Here is a 27,670-nt window from a genome sequence, read left to right on the forward strand (position 1 = left end):
GGCCACGAGTAGGTACTGTTGTTTGTTTTCGGAGTGAAAGCACACACACACATATCAAATATCAAACTCCCTTCGTCTCACTGACTCTTCGGTTAGCCCTTGCTCAGTATGAGGCAAATACAGTTGCACATACAAAAAAAATAAAGAGGATTATATTGTAAAATGATGGGAACTGGGCAAGTTTATTTCTGGTTCTGAACACACACACACACACACACACACACACACACACACACACACACACACACACTTTGGTCCTGTGGAAGTCACATTGTCATTTACCAACAAAAACACTAAAAATGTAATTTAGTACACAACTCAAATTCACTCCAATTTTTACCAAGTGAAGTCTTTACCAAAATGTAAACTGCTTTCACAGAAAGTAACAGCAAAATGTAAATTTGTCATTGATGAATTAATACACGACGAGAATCACATACATTCAAACAACACCAATAAAAAAATGTTTTTAATTTTGGACATTTCACATAAATCGAACTTCTGACGGCTCTGGCCTTCCAGACCATTTGTTAAAAGCATGAATTAATGATTCAACTTTATAAGAAAGTTCGTTTCAACGTTATGTTGATTAAAAAAAAAAAAATAAAATAAATCCAGTCTTCAGTTTGCAAAGCATCCTCTTGGCTCTAATCTGAGCTCCACCCATCATCAATGTTTAAATCCTAATCAGGGAGAGAGCAGATGGAGACACGTTTGCATTCCCGAGCAGTTGGAGGGAACAGGAGAGCAGATGCTTTGCTTTTATTTTTACGTGTTCGCTCGGTCATTTGGAGGTATGGCAGACCGAGCAGGACAAAGAGCCCATGGGCAAATATCTTGGCTTTGTGGGGACAACAGCTGGGAGGACCAGACCAGGAAGTCGTTTCACTTCATTAAAGACTCAGCATGAGAGCAACAGAGCTTTTCTCCTCACTCTCTCCATCAGTCTCCTCCTCCCTCCTGTCTGTCTCTACGCATATGCACACGCCTTAGTTATCAGCATTAGATGAAAATATGAAGAGTCTGTCCACCTAATCCCTCGACATTACACTGAAGTGTTTCCCCCATTAATTCTTTCTTGTATGAATGGATGAACACTCGCTATGAATGACTGTAGAATTTCATGGCGATTTACTTCTACAATACATGAAAAAAGAGTCACTAACAATTGACAATGAACACAAGTAAATTGTTTCTGTACAGTTCCATGATATATTGTGGGAAAACAAGCTTTTCTCAAATTTTACTGTGAACTTACACTAAAAGTTGCAATCATGATTATTTAAAGAAATCTCGTAAACGTGCAGCTGCAATGATGATAATTGCTCAAATACACTATCAAAGAAATGTCATTATATTTCAATCAGCTATAGACTGTGGATCAGCAGGAGGCAAACCTTTTGGCTCAGTGGCCACAATGACTTTTATAATGTGACAGACGGGCCGGATCAGCACCAGATGCATACATGTCAAACATAAACGTAAAAAATTACTCCGTTAATACTTATATTCACTTTTACTGGGATCAGTGTTGTTGATCACCCTTTTTTGCCAGAACACTGAAGTCTGGTGTTAGTTTTGTTGTGACAATTCTCAGAAAAGATCTGAGGTGGTCATCACTCGTCGAGGATAATGAGGAGTACTTTGTTTCATTTAATTTTATATTTAGAACCTGCTCAGTTTCAAATATTAAAATTAACAGTGCACACCGATCAACCAAAGTTATTTCACCATCTGTTGAAAAGGTATAAATTACATATATATGTTTAGATAATACAATGAAGTATAATATGTAATAAAAATATAATGGAAGTATAATCAGGATTATGGAAGGATGTTACTTAAAATATGGCAAATAAATACAGATGCATTTATTCTATCACAGTAGACTTTATAATACCAAGCAGCAACTTTGTCAACTTTATTTAGTAGCTATTTATCTGTAGATACTTCGTTTCTTTTTTATCTTTTAGGTAAGTATAGGTTGGGGGACCAGCAAAGTCAACTTTTCATTGTACAGTGTAAAAATCTATTTATCTGTAAATATGACAAATTACAGCTTCTGAGACAAATGTGTCTTGCTGTGAGTGATGATGTGTTGTACCTGGAGCACAAACATACTTTAGTGAGGAAGGAGAGCCAGAGCTGTGTTAGCTTTAGCTTTAGCTTAGCTTAGCTTAGCTTAGCCCAGCTTAGCTTAGCGTAGCTTAGCTTTGCTCACCTCACGTGTCTTTGTTTTCATTCTGGACGCCGCCTGCGAGCACTTCCGCCTGGCCTGGTGCAGCTCGAAGACTCCGGTGCTCTGGAGATCTCAGGATGAGTTTGTTTGATTGGTAATAAGAATTAAGGAGGAGGAAAATACAACTTCCAGAAGCTGTTGTGGGTTGTCGCCTAATGCGCCCCCTGCTGGAGTGCCGGGCATTACAGGACAAGGTACAATGACTGCAGTCATAAATGATATGATCTGTACCAATCATCTTAGTTGGGCCGGATTAAAAAAAAAACTACGAGCTGGATGTGGCCCACGGGCCGTAGTTAAGCATATTATTGTATGATGTAACATGCGCTTAGATAAAAATCTAACTAAATTCAACATTTCTATAGTATATCTGCCTTGTAAATACATTTTCAGTCAACAACATGTAAGTAAAAACACGTTTCAACTGTTTGTTGCTGGTATTTCCATCATTGATAGTTTTACAACAAGAGACACTGGAAATGATAGTGGCACTTGTTAAAGTAGCAGAAAATGGAAACCGTGTTTCTTTTTTACCTCCTTCTTTGACCTGTTCCTATTTCTAGAACCAAATTAACCAAAACCGTGTCAAACAGCAAAATATTGGTGCTATACTACTACTACTACTACTACTACTACTACTACTACAACTACTACTAATGTGGCATTTCATTAAACAAAATTAAAATCAATCTCCAAAAGGGAAACACACCATCATTGTGCTTTACTGTTTCCATATTATACTACGCTCTATTTTATTTTTTTGCATTCTTTACTTATTCATGTTTCGGCATCAACCCGGCCTCAGTTCATACCATGTCATGCAATAAGTGTACTGGTATGATAATAAAGAATCCTTGAATCCTTGAAAGAAACTTATGTGTTTTCACTATTCGATCAAATAGGAGATGAGAAAAATCAGCATTATTACAATATAATGCAATACATTACGCTGTAAACAGATGCGAAATATTAAACATGTAAAATACAGCTTAGATAAAACTTGTAATCTAATGTTGACCTGTGGAGGCAGCACCGAGCTCAAAGGCGATACCTGATGAACAGGTACAAGTTTGTAGCTGTTAAAAGCACCAAAGAGCTTTATTACACACATGGGACCAGTTAACTTAAGTCAGTGTTCTGCATGTGTTGGTGTGTTAAGGTCTGCTTCAAACCTTAAAGGCAGCTTTTTTTGAAATTTCTTCTAATGCCATTAAACTATGGGACAAAGAACAACAACAAGCAGAGTAAAACTTCTCAGCCACAGTCATTGAAGTGGAAGAGCATCTCTCCAGAGGACATCGATACCTGTAAGTGTTTAACTTTTACAGTTCGACCACAAATCACTATTCAAGTATTCAGTAACAGACCTGTCAATTGTTCACATTTAATTGTTGAATATTGTACATTTTTCCCAGTGTGCGTTCTCTTTAAAAAAAAAAAAAAAAGATTCTCCCAAAACCACAGTCTTCGGCTTAATATCATCCAGCATGGAGAGAGAAATCCCACCTGTCCCTTTCTCTGTACTGAGTGTGTTTAATTCCTAACCACAAGCTCTGGCTACTTCTAAGCTCTTCTGATCTGATCCTCGTACAGTGTGAAAGTAGCCATACTAATCTCCCTCACAGTTGATCTCCGCAGAGCTGCAGCCTCACCACCGTAACCTCATAACCTCGGATCTGCTGCAGCGGGACATCACGTGTGGTGGCTCATGTGAACAAAACAGTTTTGTGATATTTTGTGATCTTTGTTTATCTTCCTTCATCTCTCATACATATATCGATTTTCCTAATGTGACCTTGCTTTAATGAGAATATGAAAAGGCACATCCACAAATGCATCACCAAGCTTCCAGTTTTGTCTAATCGCACGTACAAGTCCAGAAACAAACCGTGGCTTTTATATACATACATGCCATGCCCTTTTGGCATCACTGGCCCCATCAGTAATAGCCAATCACTTCATGATTTTCTCATTGACCGAGTGATGGACAGACCCCCCCACTCGGCATCACAATAGAAAACACCTGTTAGAATCTGCTTAATCCTGGCCAGCAGCCCTGTTCTCCTGGCTCTCAGGGGCCCTTCCTAATCCGCACAGGGGCACCAGGCCAAGGCCAGGGCAGATTAGGCATCCACCATCCATCAATCCAACCATGCACACACTCCTCTGAGTCTACCCCCTACAACAAGTGTTTGAATCGGCCTCTTAATCCGTGGATTTGGAGGAGCCCTCCACCCAACACGCAGCCACCTTCCCCCTCAGCCCCAACCTAATCTTCATGCATCTCCTTCATATCCAGACCTGGCTGAGTACTCCCCCGGCCTCCAATCACACCCCACCCCCACCTCCTTTCCCTCCCCTGGTGGGGCTGAAAGCCCATTGATTTGTTGATTTCTCTTCTTTTGTTTGCGGCCGGCCGAGTGTTAATGGGACATCCAGGGTCCAGAGCACAGTGCCAGGACTTTTGGCATGGGAGATTAAGCTCCTAATCTGGGCATCTGTCAATGTCCAGTCCCCCTTCTCCCCGGGGGAGCCCTGTTCTGGAGTTATTTTAATAATAAATGAGCTTTTCAAACCGTAAATGTATACAATCGCTGAGGAAACTCATTAAGAGAAAAGAGCAGTCAGGAAGGTTGGAAACAGTTTGCCTTTAAATTACATTTTATTGACAGATTTTAATGTATAGAGAGCACGGAACAGAGATCCAGGGGTGTCGTTAAAATACTGCATGCAGATCTATGAGCCTATACACACAAAATAAACTAGGCTTGATTCAGACATTAAATCTGAAGAAATATTAAGATCTTAGATAACCTGTTTCACTGAGTGCGCTTGAAATTATTTTTGATAGTTTTCCCATCATATTTGGGCGGCATGGCTCGGTTGGTAGAGTGGTCATCTCCCAATCGGGAGGTTGCGGGTTTGATTACCAGCTCTGCCTGAATACATGCCGAAGTGTCCTTGGGCTAGACACTGAACCCCCAAACTGCCTGGGGGTGAATGCAGTGTGAGAGTGAGTGGTTGGTGTTGGTCGGAGGGGCCGATGGTGCAGATTGGGAGCCTCGCTTCTGTCAGTCTGCCCCAGGGCAGCTGTGGCTACATACGTAGTTTACCACCATCGAGTGAAAGAATAATGCAATGTAAAGCATCTTTGAGTGTCCTGAAAAGCGCTATATAAAACCTATGCATTAATATATTTCTTTTTAATGGACTGTCTTCATATGCACAATCTATTTTCTCACTGGTTTACTGTTAGTGTCCACTGAGGTTTTAGTTTTAGTTTTTCTTCTTCACATGTACTTTAAAGAGTGGCTGTGCATGTAACAAAATATATAAAAAAAAATAGTCAAATTAAATGTGTTTTTTGTGATTTTATTGGTATTTTGAAGTACGATTTACATAACTTTGCTATTTTCAAAATCATAAGTTGTCTCCTGAGCAGACCCATGATTTGAATTAACATTTAAACTCTATTGCATTTTTGTACCCAATAAGTTTCAACAAATTTTCACAACAAAATCACAAGAATATCAATTTGATATAATTTTAGTTTTTCTGACATGTCCTTTGAATGGCGTGATTTTATGCAGGTATAATTAAACTGAATGCCTGCTGGTGACCATGCAAAAATCTACTTTACTTCACTTTAATGTACTTTATTACTTTTAGCTGAGGATTGTTGCAACAGTTATGTACTTGGGTACATATTTTCAGTAATCTTTCATTTTCTTAAGCTGTATCCTGAGTTACTTATACGTTGTCTCCATCTAGTGGTGAAAGTCATTCGTGACACCTGTGACGTCAGGTGAAGTGAAGCGAAGATTTAATGGAGAGATTAGTTTTTTTGTTGTTTTCTGTGGGAAACTATGCTCCAAGCACGTATCTGAGAATATGAATGACTCCATTAAGAATGTTGAAAACTAAAATGTAAATGCATACACATCCATTGCCGTTCTATTCATAAACCGTCTTTATTTCACCATGAGATTTAATACTAGAATGAAGCTATAAGATGGACACAATGAAATTAACCTGAGACACGCATATTGTCTGATATATCTTTTTTGGAGCTTTTTTTTATGTTCAAAAACAGAAAATGACAATTCATCTACAGGTTAATTGATTTTATTTCATACACTAAAGGGTTGAAACAAAAGTTAAACTATATTTTTCATTTCCTCTCTGAGGAGGAGACAAATACAAGATGGTGGTATTTCACCATATGTATGATGTTGACATCTAAAGATATAAGGTTAATAAACATCAATGCAAAGAAAATTGAATTCCGTGTTGTGTGGGTTTTATTTCATAAGAGTGGTACAAATTATAGTTTCATCATGACCATACAAAAAAGATTATTCAGACCTGATTCATAAGCCAAATAATTTTCAATTGAAAAACATTCATCAGACTATAACAATTTTGTGCGTTGTTCTGTAGTTATTTCTGTGCAATTACAATATTGCATATATGCCCATAAGTCACTACAAGAAAGTGCATTACCTTAAATTAATCTTTCAATCATATAGTTTTTTTAAACTCATTTAAATCTCTTAATAACATAACTTTGACTCACAATTCAATTCAATTGAATTTAGTTCCTATAGCACTACATACAACAGAGACATTTCAAGGCACTTTTACAAAGAAAAACCCAACATTTCCACATGAGCCAAGCATAGGCGAAAGGAAAAGTTTCCTTTTAGCAGAAAGAAACCTTCAGGAGAACCAGGCTCAGAGGTGCCACTGTTTCAGTTCAGTTATAGAAGGAGAGCAAAAGATAAGATGACGCCTCTGAATGCAGAGTCACTGTCGGGTACGGCTTCTCGCTGATATGTTTATATTCAGATTCAGGCACTTGGAGTCATTTCTTTGAAATGCAAATTCATTTTAAAGTCAACTTTAAATTTTGCGACTTTCAACTTAGAAAGTATGAACCTAAACCTTCACCCTCAAACATTTTGTAATTTGCATGAGCAGAATTGCACTTCCACTGAGACGAGGAAATACGTTGACTTTCCAAAGCTGAAGATCCCGAATGAAGCGTCTAGTCGGAGACCATGTTGTCACATGGTAGCAGTTTCTTCACACCAACTCTCTTCGCACAATCATTCTGCAGGAATCAAATTCAAAATGTCAATTCTGTCTGATTTCAAAAGCTTTTTTTTTTTCTTTTTTTCATTCTGCAACAGTTGTACAGTTTGATGCTTTTTGAATCCATCACATCGACCCAGCTGTATATCTACTGTGATGCTAACAAAGCACTTTTCCATCGGAATCAGAAACACGCTACACTCACGTCTAATCTAATCTATCATACATATAATCTGTTCGGTCTTTCCTTCACTGGCCTGGCTGGTTTGTCTGAAGGTTAATAACCAAAATATTATCCCTCGATGAATAACAGATACCAATTTTTTTTTTGTTCTTAAAGTGTTACGAAAGCTGTTGTCGTCCAGTCGTTGTCTTTACAGGAGCTACAGCTGTTTGTGATGCTCAAAAGGAATGTCACATTATTCCTCAGCAAACTGATTCTAAGAGTTGTGATTTCAAAATGAATAAGTTACCAAAAACATGAAGTCTCCCTCCGTTGGAGCCGTGTGTGTTTCTGGCTCTTACCATATAGTTGACAACATTGATGTGGTACGGGATCCCGCCCATCTCTTCACACTTCTTCATGTTCTCTCTCTCGGGGTCTCCAGCAACCAAAACAGGAGCACTGGAGTTGCACTGCAGCAGAACAATAGGATAGAAGTGCAATGTGTACGTGCGTTTGTTTTCAATGACTAAAAACCCACTTCATGCAAATACAAAGAAATTGCATATTGTGCTGTGGCTTTACTCACAGGCTGCAGGCCTCTCTGGATGGACATCAGGTCGGACATCCTGTCAGTGAAACCAGAAGCAAAGTTCTCTGGGTTGATCGCCACGAAGCACTGACCCTGAAACCACAGCCGGCGGACACTGTGAGCTGGTCCAGTGGCAAAGAGAGAGACTTTACATCATGGCCTGAGCCAGTTCACTAAATCTTTCCAGATAAGAGCTGCAACACGTTTCTGCATCACCACATTGGTGAATGCCGATCTGCTGCATTTTAAATATATTGTTGATAGACCTACTTACAAAATAAAAATGACCATTGGTACATGACTATTCTGATGCAAAATGGCACCATTTGTTTTGGCTTACAGTTCATTCTGTCACTTTCAGGAGAGAGACCTAACACACACACACACACACACACACACACATATATATATATATATATATATTAAAAAAAACAAAACCTTCAATAAATGAAAAGGATTTATTTTCATATAAAATCACCTTTAGCTGCAGTAAGTTACAGTTCATTTAAAAAATACATGTAACAGAGGGAGAAAATTATTTTCTGAATAATTAGTTTCCCTTTTTGCATGCCAGGGTCAATAATTGCTGCATGTGGAGGCTGCATGCTCCCGTGTTAACCCGCCTTCAGATACGCTGCTGCTTTGCTTCTGTGCTTTATCTCTACACAATATTGTGTCTCCATCAAGATGCACAGACACTGCTTGTGTCGGCACTGTGTTCTGCTGTGCTGCTGCCTGCTCTTCTCCAGCAACTTCTTCTGACCTTCCACTTACAGCTGACTGTTGGCCTTATAATTCTGAGCTGCATAATAAATAATCAAACTTTTACCCTGGGTTATTCTTGATAGAACGGATGTGGGTGAGAAAAGCTCATTTCGTTAAATTGTCTGATCACCCCTTTTGGGTGATCTGATTTACTTGATGTATTCATGATTTGCTATTTTCTGTTAAATGCCATCGCATGACTGTTTCTTTTCTTTTTGGTATTATTTTGTTTTGTCCATTTTGTTTAATTTTCAGGTGATGACATACTAATTAGGATATTGTTTATTTCATTGGAATAAATGTGTTGTATATTTGGGTTTAGTTATAGTTTGTGTGAATTGAGGAAGCCTCTTTTTAATTACTTCTTTCCTCCCTTTATTAGAAGCTCAGTGCGCAGGTGGTGACACGGCTGTCCTGGGCTGGTGGCGGTGTCTCCCTCCAGTGTGATGCGACGTCCACCCCAGGTCTTGAGTGTGTCCGTCATAATTTGAGTGTGTGAGCATCCACATGTGTCTGGGGTGGTTCCTTGGAGATCCTCACCTACCCCTACTTCATTATTCACCCCCAACACAAGTGTTGGGTTTAAGCTCCAAGCTCCTCCTATGTGCCTCCTGCCCTTAAAATCAGGTGCACCTGTGTGATTAGACACTCAGAAAATGCAGTGGAGGAGCTCAGGGACGTTGTTGGTGAGTGGCTTCAGATTTATTGAATTATTATGCTTTGTTTAAAGTTAGAGCTCTGAAAAGCAAGTATTTAAGTTGAAATATATGTAATCTCAAAGTACTCAGGTTGATTCCATGTTTATATGTCATTTGACCCGAATTTAAGAGTCAACTCTACAGCCAGTGTTTGGCCTGACCAATTTGTTTGTCTAGAAATGTCTTAGTCAAAATATATTAAGTTACTGTTTGATCCAATTGATACATATTGTGATTTCATAGTGCAATTTATGGTAAACAATGAAGAATAAAATTACTAATTGGTAGGAGTAATACAATTTGGTTAAGAGTTTGGATAAATAAGTTTACATAAAGATTAAAATGAATAAATAAGTCTATGGGTAAAAAACATTGTTGAAAAGTTAGACTTTGATTAAAACAGTTAAGATATGTACGTCAAAGTACATGATTTGATTTTACAAGTAGAATAAGTTAAAGATTTTGGGTTGAAACCGTTAAATATTAATCGGAAGGAAATTCATTTATTTAATAAATACATGATGTAAGATAGTAAAAAGCTCAGGTTGTTCCTTCATGTAAAACATTGGAATAGAACTCATGTCTTCCTTACTCTCCTTTTCACCCTTTTCTTTAAGGTTTTCAACCTGTTTATAAAAAGCTGGAAAAACCAAATAAACTTTTTGAAACTGAGTTGGCCTCACGTCGTCGTATCTGTGCTCCATCCATGTCCTTTCAAGCTGGGCAAGCATTGAAGGAAAAATAAGCTTGACAGTAACTTATTTCTCTGCGTGAAATTCTCAGAGTGACATTGTCTGGCTTTTGGTGTTTAGAGTAATACACACATCCACTGTAGCTCCTATACATAGTGCATTACCTCCCCTGTCTCGCCTCATATAGATAAAAAAAAAGTTACACGTTTAGTATTTTATGTAAGAAGGCAACAGGTCCTGGTCAAAGCAAATGACAAAAATGTGAAAGCAAGTCAAGCACAGGCGCAAACAACAGCAACGTCGGTAAAGTACATACCAGGTTGGCCACACTGTCCGTCACTTTCCACGTGCGGACATGATTGCTGTAGTGAGCTCCAGCCAAAATCCCGCAGAACACCTCCACCATCATTCCCAGGCCGAAGCCTTTGTAGCCTCCTGAAGGCACAGAGACGTGGCCACAAGAGGAAACAAAGGCTTATATACTGTATATATATACACACTGCTGAGTGTGACAATAGTCCAATCTGTCATTGCTCCAAATGGGACATCATTCTCAAATATTCATTTCAGTCACTTCTGTTATTCTGTCATGGAAAGTAAAGCAAAGTATCCACTTTGGAATGTATTCACAATAGATACAATACAATGTCAATCTACAGAGTGTTGACAAATTATGTTTTTTCTCCTGTTTGCTGACCTGTAGCCTCACAGCCACCAATGGGCACCAGCCCTCCTCCATTCATGACCTTCGTAGGGTCTGTTGTGAGCTGTCCCTGCGGGTCACAGCCCCAGCCTTCAGGTATGGGGTCCCCACGTCGTGCATGGAGCTCCACCTATGCACATAACATAAGATAGTAAAAAAAAAAGGTTTGACTTTGTCTGTAATCACTCACTCACGCACGGTGATATGGGATAAATTGTGCACAAATATGTTTAATCGATTCAGGAACCATAACTGCAAGACATCCTATTTTGGACATAGTAGGTAAACGACTTTGTAAGTAGAGTATGACTGTTAAATAAATACACCCCCAACATGTTAAGATATATGTCATTTAACATCTTGACTGTACCTTTCCAAGTGCGACAGCTGAAGTGGCCATGTCCAGAACAAAGCTGTCTCCATCTTTCCCCGGAGCAGCCACACTGATGGGGTTGGTGCCAATGGTGCACTGCAGACATGAGGCGAGAGTTTAGGAACATCTACAGTAAATACACAGGTAATCACTTTGTTGCAGACACAAAACATTTGTAAATCATTTCTACATGACACTCGTCAGAGTCATCATCGGTAATACGGCTCATTTCCGCGCAGTAATAATAGACTTACCTCTTTCGCACGAGTGGGAACCACCAGTGGAGACGTGTTGGTGAATGACATGCCCTATAGAGATCACATTTTGTGTAACATTGTTATTGAAAGCATAAAAATTCCAGATTTAGAAAAAGAAAAGTTCATGGATATTTGGGTTTGTGTGTTTCACTCACAATCATGTTTTCCTTCAGTGCTTGCATTGCGTAATATCCAGCGATACCATAATGGTTGGAACCTGAACAAAATGATCAGGTCAAATATTAATATCATTAAAGTACACAGCTATATAGATTTTCTTAACCATTTGTTGGCAATATATTATCACCGCCTATTTTCTGGAATATACTTAATGCTTTCATCCTATTTCAAAGTGGCTACATAATTTCAATTAATTAAATGTCAGTAGAAATTAATTAATTTCTGAAACCTAATAGATAAACAAGCACTAAAGTTAAATAATCAATCTTTAAATGGGGAAAAAAAATGTTCATGAATGTCTGATTCAATCCTGTCTTACACAGGCCCACGCAGGTTCTTGTGAAAAATAAATTTCTCAGAAAAGTGAAACTTAAAGCTTTATTTTTTTTAGGTGACAGCAAAACACAAAATCCAATCACCGGTAATGAAGATACAACAACCTTTTATCTTATCCTCTGCATTTCTATTCAGAGGAATTGAGCATATGAAATAGGCCTGCTGCAGATGAGATGAGCGACTGCTTTAAAATTCTTTTTTTTTCTTTTTTTTTGGGAAAGAAAAGATTTGCTGAGTGTTTCTGAAAATCCCTTGATATTTAGCCTGGACTCACCACGTGCCACCACCCAGCCGATGCCAACCTCTTTGGCCTTCTTAATGGCCAGATTCATGCAGAAATTTCCCACGACTGGGCCCAGGAGGTTCTTCCCATCCACCAGTGCTGTCGCCACACTCTCCTTCTCCACCACTGGCTCTCCATTCTTGGCACAAATTCCCGTCTCGATGTCCTTCACATACATATCTATCACAATATGGAAGCACAGCAGAGTCACTTATATCATATCGATGCATATGTCTTGGAGGTTCCCACAGCATCAGACGCGACATCAGCCCAAATAGATGTAGTAAACCACTTTCATTTTCCACTGACCCATTCTGTTAAGTCCATGGCTGTAGTGGCCTCTGCGATCGCCTTCTACCAACACCTCGGCGAGGCTGCGAGCATGGTGCGCCTGGGTGCCCACTGCTACCATACATTTCTCGATGAAGCCTTGCACCTCGGACTGTTTAATCAAACATCTGCAGGAGGACAGGAGACATTTATCATGAACTGCCATCCAATCATTTTCCATGCCGCGTTATCAAATTCAGGATCACGTGCGACCAATTCCAGGGCAACGACATGATGTCACCTGTGGGAAAGAGTCACAAATGAACCTGCACCGGTTGAGGAGGAAGTTTGCAGGAGCACACTGTAAACAAAAGTTTAAAGTTGCGGCAGACTTTTCCAAACAACGCGAGCTGCAGCGTACAGACAGACCTTCATGTGTCTGAATGTGTTTTGATGCTGCAGAGTCACACTGTACATTGCACTGACATTAAATCTGAGGTAATTACATGGGGTGCTTTACAGTGTGACAGATGGCTTCTTTAAAGCACCATTGATTATAACAGTGTTTTTATCTTATTTAAAAATATGACAACTTCTTCTGGAGGACTTTTTTTTTTTTTTTTTTTTTTTTACTCCCTTGGTGAAATAACTTTAATATTATAAAAGTTTTTGTAACACAAAAAAATACGAAAAAGTAAGTATCATTACTGGATAAATTGTATTTCAAAACAACACTAGAAGTATTATAATGCCACTACAAACATCATACCAGTGTTGAGGAGAGTTGTTACGGTTACAGAGGGTAATACAGTCCTTGTAGCTCCAGAGATAAACTCATTTCTATTTGAAAATGTAAGTTTGGAGCATTTGCCCCCAATAAGGGACTCGGGGATGAAGAGGTTAACTGAGGATATAAAGAATTTGGCTTGCAGGTAACCGTGGTGTACACTACCTGTCGCAGAATGACAGCAACCAAAAGCCATTAAGCAGTTCAGAAGACGAACGAATGAAAATGTCTGACTTAATACATTGTTTCCATTACAGATTGACAAAAAAAAAAATCTAAAGAATTAAAAATAATCCGAGGAAGTTCAACAGGGTCCTCCTGCACCTTCAGTGCTCGGACCCTAATAATACAAATAAAAACAGGAGCAATAAAACATTAGGTTATGACAGAATAAGTTAAATGGTGCATTTATTCAACTTTTTCATTAAAATACTTTCCTAAATGTGTATTTAGGTATAACAGGAGATTCTAAATAACCCTGAGATGTGAATGTGTGGCTGTTGTCTCTGTGTTTTCCCTGTGATGAACCAGTGATCCGTGCACCCTGCCTTCAAATAAGTTCAGCCTCGACCGGCTCCAGCCCGGACAGGCAACCCTGAGATGGATAAAGTTCCTCAATAAGAGAGGAAATTGGGCAACTATGGAAAACTTTATACTATCAAATAACCTTTGCAGAAACAAGAGGTGAAGACATCATTCAAATCCGTAAAGTCACTTTACCTGATGTGTTTGCGTAAAACAAGTTGGGACAACTAATGACAAGCATATAAATGAATGTTTGAGTTGTCTTGTTTTGCTCACGCTTTACTACTTCATATCCCTCCGTGACTTCTTCCCCTGCTTTCATTCCTCCAATGTACTTCCTGGTTTTTCGGTGGTTAAACAACGGAAAACAGAACTTGTAAATTGTGGTATGTGTCTTGATTGGGCCCAGATATCAGCCGTGGGCTGACTGTCTGGTAATGATTTTCTGTACTTCTCCAAATGAACGTGTTCTTGATGGCACATTCAGTCCAAACCACATTTCAGGTCACATCCCTGCTGTTAACAGAATATTCACACGTGCAGATGAACATTTGTTAAAGCTTGAGCACAGTGTTTTGGAATTGTGGAAACTGGGTGACGTGTTGTTTTTTTTCATTTTTCTTTCATCATTTAAGAATACACTCAATAGAAATGTGTGCGGTCGGATAATTTGAGCCGTTAATCGCGATTTCCAAAATCTTGACTAGAAATCTTCAAATTGAAAAATATGTCCATTCCATTTCCCCTCAAAGAGTTAGAAATAATATGAGCTCCACGCCGTTGGCAGCCAAGACACAAAACAAGCCAAAATCCATCCGTCAGCAAATTTAAGACCTACGGTAAACCTCTTAATTGAGCTATCAAATTGTGTAAGTGTGCTTGTTGAAACTCGCACAAGTATTCCTTCATACATGCATTGGAGCGGTGCCATCATCTGCAGACCTGAGGGACATCACAGAGGAATTCAATGTCACAGTGAAACGTCAAAGATAGAGTCAAAATACAAGCCCACACTGTCAATAATCTGGGAAGGTAATGAGAACTTTTAATATCCCAATGTTATAAAAAGAAAGTCTCTCACATGCTGCGTGCTGTTAGCAGGCATTACTGGACATGTTTCTCCCGACAAGAAACACAACAGGACGCACAGTAAGAATATAACACTGAGTTGTTCCCTCTCTTCATGTTACCAGCACAGTAAGAACAATGACATCGCAAGTATTTCTTTTTTTCTTCTTCAAGCCGGAGCTGACTTTCGAAGAAGGAATGACGGCATAAGGACGAGTTTGTGTAATGTGGACTTGTCAGGCAGCGACTGTACACTGAAACAAGTCCCCAGGCTTCAACTGAAAATGGAGTTTCTGCCACAGTGCGCTTGATTATGTATGTCTCGTGTTGCTGCGCAGGTTTCCTGCGTGTTCGCTCAGCTGGTTTCAAGGGAGAGTCTGGGATCTGATTTGATCGTCCTGCAGAAATTGAATAAGTGACAGTTTAACTGAAATTAAATAAAACAGGATGAACTTTGGGCTTTTCATGCTTTGGGTGACTATATGTAACAGATATATATTGAAACACCCAAATAAAAGGACAGAAGTTTCTTTTTTGCAGTGATACAACAAGAAAAAGAAAATTGATTTAAGAAAAAAAAAAAAAACAGGATGAAATGTACCGTTGCAAATATGTGAGGACTTCGGTGCAGATCACTACTACGAAAGCACCAATTTTACTCCAAAGAATCAAAGCATTCATTGAAGCTGTGCGTATTGCTTTTGAAAGAAATACAATTTGAAAGTAAGTGGAATTGAGAAAACAAAGTTCATGAAGTTAAAGAAAGTAGATATTGAAGCTAAAAAAAAACAAAAACTGTGCTATTCAACTGTCTCTTTTATGCAAATATCAGTCAGACATTATTGTACACAAAGTATTCAGATTATACTTAAAAAGTTTTTATTAGATAACATAATTACAATTCCATTAATGTTTTGACCTCCACTAGATTTAGCATTTTTGCAGAACTTAGTGGACGACGGGGCATTACGAAGCATTTCTATGAAACAAGGTTTGCTAGAAAATAATACGAATGAAGTACTCTACTTCACTCTAAAAAAGAATTTTCTCAGTGAGATGAAGTTCATTCTGACGGGAAGTTTTGAAGAGGCACTTAACTGAAAACAGTCTCGCCAGTCTGTGAGTCACACTGTGGGAAGGTTATTTCCAGTGATCTCTCCTGCAGCTTCTTCATACCTGTTAGTACCCAGACACCATCCTACCTGCTCATGTTGACGCTCCTGCTCTGTGCACCTTCGCCGCTGGTGTGTGTCAGCCTCTGTGTGTTCGGCGCTTCCAGTGATCTGCTGATGATCTTCTAACTTGTTCTTCAGGCTTGGCAGAGTTTTTTTTTTTTTTTTTTAAGTCTTGTCATATCCGTCAGGTATTTTGTGCCTGTCTGCATCTGTAAGGGGGGGGAGGCGTGTCAGAGGAGGAGAGTGGGAGGAGGAGGAGAGGAGACGCTTCAGCCTGAGAGGCCCAACCCTCCATGGCACCATGAAGGGGGCGGCATAGCTCGGTTGATAGAGCGCTCGTCTCCCGTTCGATTCCCATCTCTGCCTGCCGACATGCCGAAGTGCCCTTGGGCAAGACACGGAACCCCAAACTGGCCCCATTGGAGTGACAGCGCCTTGCACGGCTGCAGCCTCCAATGGTGTGTGAATGTGTGTGTGAATGGGTGAATGTGATGAGCTCTGTAAAGCGCTTTGGGGCTGCTGTCAGTGAAAAGGCAATATATAAGTTAGTCCATTTATCATTTAAAGGCCACAGGGAGCCTGAAACTCGCACTCGTGCAGAAGATCTCTGTCACAGCTTTCTGCTGCAAAGCTTTTCTGAAAACATTCTTCTCAATCTGTCTGGTCCAGAAAGGAAATACTTTTTTTTAATTTTAGCACTTAATTAGGAGCTTTGCATTCTAGTGTTTATGTGTTTAACCCTTCATCAGGCCTCCTGAATGTGTTCCTTTGTGGTGGAAGCCTGTATTTTGTTTTTTAAACACGCATATAATTCAGAATGAATTTCACTTATAAACCGATATATTCCCACTGCTTTAGCAGCCACCAAGGAGCTTAACAACGTCACAAACATACGACGGTAACTGTCATGCAAAGGGCTCAATCCATCCATATGGAGTCATTTAGAGTTCAGGGGTCTTGCTTGAGGACTTGAACCAGCAACGTTTTGTTGGAGGGACGACTCCCTTTACCAACTACGCTGCCCATCTAAGTCATATTTAAACTCCTTTTGTTGCAAGTAGCACATTATATTGCAAGATAGTAAAATCCTCAGTAATGAGTAGGGACTCTCACAAACATCCTGTAGGTAGTAATACATCACTAACCTAGAGAAATGGTTAAGTGTGTGGATTGTTGGTCAGTTTTACACTTTCCAACAGATTGTCCAAAGTATATATTACAAATAAAGATTAAATAAAGCTGTTTCTGTGATGTAAAAAGAAAAAAATCTTAAAATAGGCTTTAACAATTGAAATGTTAAAATATTTCAATGAGTGCCTCTTGAAAGCCTAAGTAGACTACCTGCCAACTATTATTCATACCGTTACTAATAAAAATTATAGGAATAAATAAAATTAATCAATGGAAGCAACATAAGACTGTAAAATGAAAAATAGAACGAGTAAAACAAAAAAGTAAAGATTACAATATTAGATGAAAAGTATAGCTGACTAAATATAATAGAAATAATTAAAATGTATAAATGATCATACAAGAGAACTTGTTCTTCAGTAACGCCGTGAAAATCAAAGGTAAGTACCGCCAGGCTCAGTTTGTTATTTATTTATTTAACTCTCCTTTTGTCTTGACCAGCTCAAATATATAAAGTTCTCCTTCCCACTGTCTGGTTGTTGCTAAGACAGACAATTACTTCCACATTACCAAGATTTCCACTTTCTCATAATAAATGCATTTTTGGGATATTTCGTATAAGGATTTCCATGTGCATCCTGAATAAACAACTGCAAAAAGTTCCATGGGTTTCATGAGTGACATTAGCAAACAGCTGAGTGCTCCGTTATGTTCATAATCAGATTCTTCCACTAACTGTTGTGCTAAAATGCCGTCAGCTGAATGCAGGTCTATAAAAGTGCTTCTCAGTGGTGTGGTGGATCTTCAAATACAATTTTATATTAATCCACTCACTGGTCACCTTATTAGGTATACCTTGCCCGTAGCCTCCATCACTGCTGAATTCATTATGACCTAGATTCAACAAGGTGCTGGAAATAGTCCTAGTTTGGTACCGATTGACGATACTATCAGCTGTACCTCCATCGTGTGAATGACCAGTTCCACTTCAATACAAATGTGCCCTGTTGATTTGAGATGACTATTAGAGGTAAGTGGAGTCCAGTGAATTCATTGTCACATTCAAGAAGCCTGTTTGGAATGATTTGAGCTTTATGACATTCTACGTCATTCCTGTTAGAAGAAGCCACCAGAAGATGGAGACACTGTTTTCACAAAAGGATGGATGTGGTCGGTGACCATGACCAATTACCTTTTTTGTATTATTGTGTATTCGAACAGGTGTTCAATTTTAATTAGAATTAGGGTCCTGCAGAAAATATGAGGAAAAATAACCTCTTTTTTTTTTTTTTATGTGAATTTCCATCTTACATAATTTGCAACTGAGGCTGTTTACGAATCAATGGCCAATGGGGAATATCCAAGGCTGTGAGTGAAGGCGGAGCTGTGAGAAGCCAAACAAAGACACAATGTGATCCATGTTGGTGGAAAAAACCGCAAACATGGTTTCAATCTGTCTTTGATTAGGTGAGGTACACTCTGTGCTGGTGATGACTCGCTCTCCAGCCTTTTCCAGTCAACAAAGAAATGTTTTCAGGCGGTGTCTTTGCCAAGAGGTCCAAAAAAACACCTAAAAAAAAAATCAAAAATACAAAAGAAATCTCACTAAACGGAAAACTAAATGAACATCTTTACATGATCAATAATGACATTACTAAAGCAGGTACAATCCCAAACACTGAGGGGTGCCTCTTGTGTGAGTCCTTCCTCTCCTGCACAAAGTGAACACAAACATTCAACCAAACATTAACAAGACTCAGCAGCAAAGAAAATCTGCTTGGCGTTGGCACAGAAGACGATTTGGAAACTGCTTTATGGGAGTAACTTATTGGTTCAGCTTTGCCAAATGCTAGTTTATAAGGGGGAATACATCCATTTACACACATTTGCTGACACCGCCTTCTAAGTTAAAAGAAAAGTGGAATTGTGTGTTTTGTGAAAAAAAAACTAAGCGTTTTGTTGTGATCTTATTAGGAATGATATTCTTTGAATCGTGAACTCTGTCAGGACATGTTATCTTCTCACCATGTATTTAACTCATATCCCCTTAACTTCATTTAATCAGCTGCAGGCTGTTTCTCTATGACACAAACGCTTCTCACGTTAAGATGCAGCTTCACAGTATGAGCAACTGCCTGTTCTCACTTCTTTTTCTGTGCAAACAACAAAAACAAGCTTGTGGAAACATACAGGAAATGCAATTCCAACAAATATTTCACTTACATACAAAGCTGCATAAAACGATGGTTTTGGACAATTTCTGACATTTCAGTGCAGGGATGTATAATCCCACTCAGTTCAGAACTTCTGTGATTACTGAATGACAATTCAGTAATGTGTTGGATTAGTCCTTTCTGTCGATAAAGTGAACGTCCGTCAAGGTCTGTGTGCATTTTGACATGTCACTCTGTTTTTTTTATCATTCAACAAGGGGTTATAATTAAGTCAAGAAACTACTTAAACAAAGTGTTTGTGTGTTCTTTGGTTCTGAAGTCCAGTTGGTCACAAGTGGTCAGGCACTCGTTGTAGACGAACCGTATATTTCAGACTGTACACAGTTTATTGTCCAGCCTGTCCAACCTCTAAAAGAGTTTAGTCTCTATAATTATGTCGCAAATGAACTGACATCATGTTTAGTCTTTATGTCTTTTTTATTTTGGACTTTACAGGACAAAGACTTTTCTTGGCCGTGTTTTCAGTGCCGTTACATCCAGTGTGGAGCAATGTGTTCTTTGACCTGCTTTCATCCAAGACGCCAAACTCTTTAACCAAAATGAATCTTGACACTGGAATGAGAAAGTCGCCGACGTTCTGCTGCTGTAGAGCTTCTTCTATTTTCAGCTCATCTTCTTAAGATGTTGACTTATTAATATTTGTCTTAAATTGCTTTTAAAACGTATTTACAATACCAGGACAAAGGGTGTGGTAACAAGTTTATGATGTAAGTGCTTTAACAGATCTAAACCCGCCAGGATTGTTTTTTTTTTTTTTATGTTTTTAGGGTTTCAAAGCAAAGCTATAAGTAAGATAAGTAGATGTTGGAAAATGTCTTCAAATATATTCCAGACAAAGATTCTGTTAGAATGTTATTTTATTTATTTACTTTTGTTGTGGGCGTGTTTTGACATGAAAAGTCAATATCAAGTTCTTCATGTGAGCCTGCTGTGTGTCCCTGGTGAGAAGATCTCCACCTATTTTTGAAACCACACATGTTCTCACTTGACGCAAACTATGTGAAAACTAAATTAGAATGTTGTCAGTGACATTTATTCTATACACACATAGTTCCAGATATTTTACAACCTTTCATAGACTTGGCACTGACACACTGAACCTCCTGGATTCTGGTTGGTTTTTGTTTTAGCTGTATGGTAGCAGGTAGAACTACAATAGCAAGCATGGATTACAAGTATACCATGTCAACAAGATATAGCAGCAGATACAATTCTCTTAGGGTGTATGTAATCCATTGATATAAAGCCATTTGGCAGATCATGTATCTTCAGTTGGAACAGAAACCGTGAAGTCACCTTCATTGAAGGCGCAGGATGTTCATTTCAGTTTGTGCTTTAGGTGGCAGCAGTGAGCACTCAGTTTTCTCCGGTTCGGCTTCTTTGAATTCCTATCAGATGTTTGGCAATTTGCATTTTAGTTAGTAATTACGACGAGCTGCAGCCTACTCTCTGTTTACATTTCAATTTGCCATGTTTCCTGGACTGAGGACAGACCAAATGCTGTACGATGAAGGCTGGACAGACCGGGGCATGCTGGTTCTGGCTTCCCTACAATGCATAGGAATCACCAGAATTAAACAGTGACTGGTGTTTGTGTATGTTGGGTTATTTTTAGGTAACTTTAAACTCCTCTTCACCAATTCAGCTTTAGATTGGAGCCAATGTTAGGCATGTCTTTTTACGCTGCGGTTAGAAAGTGAGAAGTGACTGTGACCTTGACTCACAAAACAGCACATGATTATGAGTCCTTCTTGCGCAGGTTTGCTGTAGATCCTTGAAAAAGCAAAAAAGAAGCAAGCGCCCTTTCCTTCCTGCAGTGGCGACTTCTTTCCTGTAATTCCATGGCTCCGACATCTGTAAGCATTTCACCCAGACCACGAGAGGAAAATAGAGCGTTGGAAGCTGTAGGCTGTGATTTGGGAGTGTATAAATAAAGTTGTGAGTGAAGTAGAGGATGCAAATATGATGGGAGTACAGAGGGTGGGAGGTCGGCAGGGGTGGGACACCAAGTCATAGAAGACGAAACATGAGGAGAAGAAAAGTGGAGCCTCTCTAGGACTTGAGAAGAGAAGAGAAGAGAAGAGAAGAGTCTGGATTTCGGCCACAGCTCATAAACTGTCAGTGGGTGTTGTTCACTGGTACAAGTAAAAGCTTAACTCTTAATTTGTAGGCCTAAGATAGGTCTTCTTCACACATGCCTGTGACAGATACATTATTAAAACAAATCGTGCTTGGAGCTAATACATGTTATACTAATACCATAGTTTGGACTAAGTAACACCTTGAATTCATACCGTTGGCAGAAAAGAAAAGGACTTCCAAAGTGTGGGTGAATGAACGCCCTCTCACAGAGATTAAACCACATTCCATCCCAACAGCTCTTGCAGTAACTTGAGGTAGAACGCCATATTTCACAATGTTTTCAACACTACAAAATACTATTACTGGCAGCAGTTGAACCAAATGTATAGTACAATTTTTTTTGCTTTTAATTACTTTTTTACTTTTTAATGGACACGTAGTCGCGACTCAAAAGTCATCGTTTTGTGTCTGGTCGGCACTGCCTTACAGCTGGGGAGCACATTGGAGCCCGTTCCTTAAATGGGACAGGCTGTATATAGCAGGCGGGGCAGTGGGCTCTCACAGCTGGGATGAAAACAACCGTGGCCAACCCCTGAACCAAACCTATGAAGCCATAAATGATCCCTCAACAGCTGGCTGTGGGAGCAGCAGTAAAACCACAAAAAACATCTTAATGAACATCTCTGCCGTGTCGCATTCATCGGCCAGTTGGAGGCCTGAAACAAATCTAACCAACCAGGATTTTGTCAAGGTAAATATAAACATTTAATGAAGGATTACATTTAGACTCAAGTGTATTTTAATAGTGAGTGAAGTGTCTGCTTCCTTTAGCTCTCTTGACCATAAGATGATGTACTGAAAGCACTTCAGACAGCAATGAAAAATAATAAAAATAAAAGAATAAGAAATTTGACGTACAATTTAAAAACTCCTTAAAGATAAAAAAAAAATTGGAGGTCAATGTTGACTGTTCTTTGTAAAGTTGCTTCTCATGATTCCATCGCTTCCGGTTTCTCTGCTCGTTCTCTTCCCGCCTCGACGAAAGATCCTTTCAGCGCCTCGCACATATTCGCTCAACATAAATACAATAAATAACAGCAACAACAAGGATGCAGGGTAAAGTATCTCCTCGCTCAGTTTCACAATCTGGGTTCAGCTCCTTTAATTCATAGACATCTATTTTGAGGTGTATCCATTCTATGGACAATGTCACATCTCAGCTGAGCTCTTCAAACTAATGCTGACATAACATTTAGGACAGTACAAATACGTTTTATACATTATAATTTGTAAACCTCTGTTTTTGTTAAGAATATTGACCCTATAAATTTTAAGTTATTTCACCACTTCTTTTATGGGAAGATCTAGTCGGTATTCTTTTTATTACATTTTTTCCCCATAATTTAAACTGGTTATTTTCGGACTACTCAGAGGAGCCTAAGCTTAGCACAAGTCTCATTTCTTGGCAGAAACGGCGCATTTTGACTCATGTCCACCTCAATCATCTCCAACGGCTTCTTTTCTACAGTCAATCCTGCTTTGCTCCTCACTCTCTGTGTGTCTACCAGCTGAACAGTTTCATAAAGTTTTGGAAACCATCTTCTCCAAAGAAGTCGAAGGAGCCCTGAGACGAGCCCAGGTGGACGAGCAGGAGGACGAGGAGGACGACGGCCAGGAGAGGGATCAGCAGGTTCCAGCCGGCTGCCAGGATGTTGTACCACTTGGCCTTGTCTGAACACTCCTGGGCCAGCTGCAGGTTGCCCTGAGTCTTCTGGTCCCTGGCCTGCGAAGATGAATGAAATCCAAAGTGGTGTCAGAAGTGAAGTGCATTGCAGAACTCCAGATCCCCAAACGAAATATTCCAGCATGTGTTTGTTTATCCCTCCAGCTCAGGTCCAATACTTACTGGGGTCAGAACGATATGAATCCAGAAGCTGCGATGTGAATTTGTAGATTTTTAGAAAGGCCCAGGCTGGGGCTCTATAAGGCACTCTCTAATTTCCTACAAGTACTTGCCCATTAGGCAGATGCCAATTACACCATTTTTAACTCCAGAGACAAGCAGCCAGTCACTGTCTTTAATTTGAGTGCAGAGCCATGGTGGGCCTGTGATTTTGAAGGGGGGGGGGGGGGGGGGGGGGGAGATCTAAATAGAGAGCACCTACACGCCTTTTTGTGGTGATTTGTTTTTGTCTGAAACCTTTTTATTCAGGTAGCCATCGTGTCTCAGATCCTGCCGTTTGTGTGCCGTTGCATTTTCAGACATATTTTAATGTGTTTTGGTTAGTGCTCTTTTTATCCCAGCAGGCCATTCCTGTGGTAGGGAGGCTAACTTTCGATTGTTTCTGCTGTCTGATCGGGGGAATACCAAGCCAGTGTGCTCAAAATAAGTTGTTTTGTTCTATCTGACATGCATCTTTAGAAACAACTATGTTCCTTGGAGCACAAGAAATAAAAGATCCTTGCTAAAGCATTGCTGTACAACAGCACTCTGAATACAGAGTATGATGTTTTCATATTTATAGTACAACTGCTTTTTATTTGTGCTTTATTACTCACTACATTGTGCCAATTGCACATATACTTCCTACCAACTTGGCCCACCTTTTGTCAGTTATTCACAATTACAGATTAGTGATTCAAATCTAATGTTACATTGTATTTAGCATCTTATTTCAAATTTCTCAGTTTGATTTATTAAAAAAAAAAAGAAAGAATTTCCTGAACAATGTCCATGATATTAGTTAATAAAAACAGGTTGAGATATTAAAACAACAATAACGGAAACTGATTCCAACTATCCCAAACAAAACTATTTCCGTCAGTGAACAATTAATTGTGTCTTGTGTTGTTTAAATACTTAAGAATTAACATCTTGATTGCCAAAGTGAAGTGTCATGAATGTCAGTGAAGTCAAGATCATATAAGATAATATACTCAGGCTCACCTTGATGGAGTAGATGAGCGCCATGAAGCCCAGGCAGCAGAAGTTCACGTACAAGGTGTTGCACAGTGACCAGATCAGATAGTCCCGAGGAGGACTCTTGCCACAGTTGCCCATGTTCACCACGGTGGAACCCGCTGGCTTACGGGCCGACTTGCAGTTGGTGAGAGGGGTGCAGTCAGAGGGGAAGTTGTATGAATGGTTGTCCATGGTCGTTGAAGAGATTCCTGGTCGAGGGCAAACAGGAGGCTTTTGTAAACCAGTCGGCCTTCTTGATGCTAATGTGATGTCCCCCCCTGTGAGAGAATTATAAAGGTCCATGCAGAGGGAGGTGACGGGGAGAGGACGCATGGGCAGGGTTCTTCAATATACAGCAGGTCTGTCATTATGTGGTCAAGCCTGTGAGAGACTGAAATAGAGATAGAGATGAGAGGACAGAGAGAAAAAAAACTGCATGTGAGAGAGAGAGAGAGAGAGAGAGAGAGAGAGAGAGAGAGAGAGAGAGAGAGAGAGAGAGAGAGAGAGAGAGAGAGAGAGAGAGAGAGAAAAAAAGATGCAACAAATGGACATCAACTTTCTTTAAGATCAAACGACTGAACAGATGATGTTCAGAAACCTTGAACATGCCAAGGAGACTTTTGTCTGCCAGAAACATGATGGGCATGAAGTGAGAGGGCGAAAACAGAACATACGTACCAACTCTATTGACGCACGTTCATGTTCACAACCGTCAAACAAAATAGAGCCAGAAGTCACCCAGAAACGTCTGAAACAAGTGTCCGTTTATTCAATCTATCTAAGTATGCTGCCATCCAGTAATGTGCAAATATTTTGCCAAGGACCTTCCAAATATCTGGAAACATTCACATTCTCTTCCCGAGAGTCGCTTCTGAAACATGGAGCTTGATTTTTTAACATGTTTAGGGGGAAAATTGCACCACTACTTGGTTAAATATTCTTATGTTATTATGGATATTATATCTCAAACTCATCTCAGTTTGGTTTCAGCGAATTGGAAAGTGTGAATGATGAGCCTTCAGCATGTCCGCTCACAATTCTTTTTTTTTTAAATATCAAGCTCAGGAAGGACAAGACTAATTGACTGTGTTCCCTTAAAGGAGACATATCATGCTTTTAAATCCTTCCTTTTTACATATAAATCATACAGTTGTGGTCTATACAACGCGAAACTGCAATGCTTGGGTCTGAATTCCTCATTATTAGAGCTCCACAGGCCCCTTTTCAACCCCTTTTCTGATGTGCTTCTGAGAGCAACTCGTTTTGGGGCGGTCTCTTCAAATGCAAATGAGACACTTCATACCCCTCCTCCTCTCCAGGTTGCAGAGGTCACACTCGGTTCAACGTCACCCTGTTCGGCCATCTTTGTAGTTTGATAGAACAGATACAATTATCTAGCGGCGCAGAAACTTTATATTCACACATTATTTACAAAATGTCAACAACGGAAGATTTGTCCATCCAGCCATACATGTTGGAGCCAGAGTCGGACCCGGCGGAGCGAGATGAAAATGACGATGATGCACCTTCAGAACAACGTCTTCATATGGATGTAACGCAATGGTGTGTTACTATATTTACACTAACTTCTCCATCCATGCCCACTACTACAATACTGCCTGTATTACAACGACTATTTAACACAGAAGTTACATTCTAATCTAAAACGAGCACACAGCGCTAACATATGAAGACGGTGCAACTGCTAATGCTAACAAAACAATGACAGGGACGTCTTATCATCACACTTTTTAGCGTTATATACAGCTTACCGAAGTGCTCTGTTCGTCGTCTCCATAGATAGAAGGAACTGACCGCTCAATCAGACCAAGTCTTTCGGCAAATCCTTCTTTATACTGGCGGAGGTTGCTGAAGCAGTCGTCCTTAAAGTGATTCGCGCACACAAAAATGACCTTACCCACAGATGTGGGTACATTTCTGTGAAAAATAAAACTCAACCAGGCACTTCGAAAAGGTTCTGATGCTGGGAGACGGTGTAACGAAGCTTGTGGGTTACTACATCCAACAACCGAACATTTCGACTTATCCTCTCGTAACTTCGGTTGGACTACAAAATCGCAGCGAGAAACAAAAATGGCGGATTGCTCGAAACGTCGATGTCCTAATTTGGCAGTTCCGCTGAGAATACTGTGACGTCATTGTTCAAAAAACGTAATAGAGAATAGAAAAATCGAAACCGATCGCAAAATATGACCAAAACAGAATATAAAGATATCAACGGAGCACCTGAAGAGACTACTTTGAACTTTTCTGTACTTCTAAACACTCTAAATATACACCAAAATGCATTTAAGGGCTAAAAAAGTGGATTTAGCATGATATGTCCCCTTTAAAGGAAAATACAAGTCTCCTCTGAATTGACGACTGATACTGTAATCACTTTCGAGATGGAATTATTTTAGTTTTTTTTATTTATGTTGCTTTGCCTGTAGAAGATTTACTTGTACTATGTACAGGGTTAGGCAAAATAAGTTAACGTCAGCCTGAAGCCTTCGGACACAACTTATAAGTTGCGATGTTGTCTCATTGACAAAATGAGTTGACAGAAATGGTTTCTTCTTCTGATTTTGTTGTATTGTGTATCTGGTTAAATAAACTATTACTACTACTACATTACTACTTAGTGTCGTCCTCATCCAGGAGCTTCTATACTTGTATGATCTCCATCTCTCTTTATGTCTTTATGACAAACTTGGACTGAGGAGAAACTACATATTATTTTTGGGCTTTTTTCTTAACTTTCTTGTGACTGATGCACTACATTCGTGCACCCGTGGAAAGACTGTCAGGACTGGTGAATATCAGGTCTTTATTAAGCAACTAAGCCTGACGTCATTATAATTTAGACTAAAACTTAATTGCAATATTCTTTCATAATCTATATCTAAAGTAGAAATTCAGCATGAATCCAAGTGAAAATGTTTGCTAATTTGCATATTAAGTGTCTCATGCCTCGGCATGCACTGTGTTCCAACGTGTGTGGGTGTGCGAGGACCGGTTCAACGCTGCTTTGCAGCATTCATTTTCCTGTTGATTTTCT

The 27,670-nt window shown here is 39.5% G+C and overlaps 2 protein-coding genes across 2 annotated transcripts; both read right to left on the reverse strand.

The window, feature by feature from the left end:
- Nucleotides 1-6,522: 6,522 nt before the first annotated feature.
- On the reverse strand, nt 6,523-16,501 carry LOC308116590 (putative oxidoreductase YjmC). The gene is made up of 11 exons (XM_080474849.1): nt 16,228-16,501; nt 12,685-12,833; nt 12,367-12,555; nt 11,732-11,793; nt 11,574-11,627; nt 11,317-11,415; nt 10,941-11,076; nt 10,560-10,678; nt 8,086-8,181; nt 7,859-7,969; nt 6,523-7,352 (listed from the first exon to the last, which is right to left on the reverse strand). The coding sequence occupies exons 1-11, from the start codon at nt 16,233-16,235 to the stop codon at nt 7,287-7,289; spliced, it is 1,089 nt and encodes a 362-aa protein (XP_080330975.1). The 5' UTR covers nt 16,236-16,501; the 3' UTR covers nt 6,523-7,286.
- A 5,693-nt stretch (nt 16,502-22,194) lies between these two features.
- Nucleotides 22,195-25,002, reverse strand: ifitm5 (interferon induced transmembrane protein 5). The gene is made up of 2 exons (XM_080476026.1): nt 24,595-25,002; nt 22,195-23,430 (listed from the first exon to the last, which is right to left on the reverse strand). The coding sequence occupies exons 1-2, from the start codon at nt 24,940-24,942 to the stop codon at nt 23,209-23,211; spliced, it is 570 nt and encodes a 189-aa protein (XP_080332152.1). The 5' UTR covers nt 24,943-25,002; the 3' UTR covers nt 22,195-23,208.
- Between the last annotated feature and the right edge of the window lie 2,668 nt (nt 25,003-27,670).

This window comes from Lipophrys pholis (genome assembly GCF_963383615.2).
Source record: "Lipophrys pholis genome assembly, chromosome: 11".
Lineage (NCBI taxonomy): Eukaryota > Metazoa > Chordata > Actinopteri > Blenniiformes > Blenniidae > Lipophrys > Lipophrys pholis.

Excerpts from the sequence above, each read along its gene's own strand:
- ifitm5 (XM_080476026.1), bottom strand. The coding sequence starts at position 24,942 with ATGCGTCCTCTCCCCGTCACCTCCCTCTGCATGGACCTTTATAATTCT. Across the intron at positions 23,431-24,594 it reads CGCTCATCTACTCCATCAAG|GCCAGGGACCAGAAGACTCA; the intron begins GTGAGCCTGAGT and ends TCATCTTCGCAG.
- LOC308116590 (XM_080474849.1), bottom strand. Across the intron at positions 10,679-10,940 it reads TGGTGGCTGTGAGGCTACAG|GAGGCTACAAAGGCTTCGGC; the intron begins GTCAGCAAACAG and ends CTGTGCCTTCAG. Across the intron at positions 8,182-10,559 it reads CGGACAGTGTGGCCAACCTG|GGTCAGTGCTTCGTGGCGAT; the intron begins GTATGTACTTTA and ends CTGTGGTTTCAG.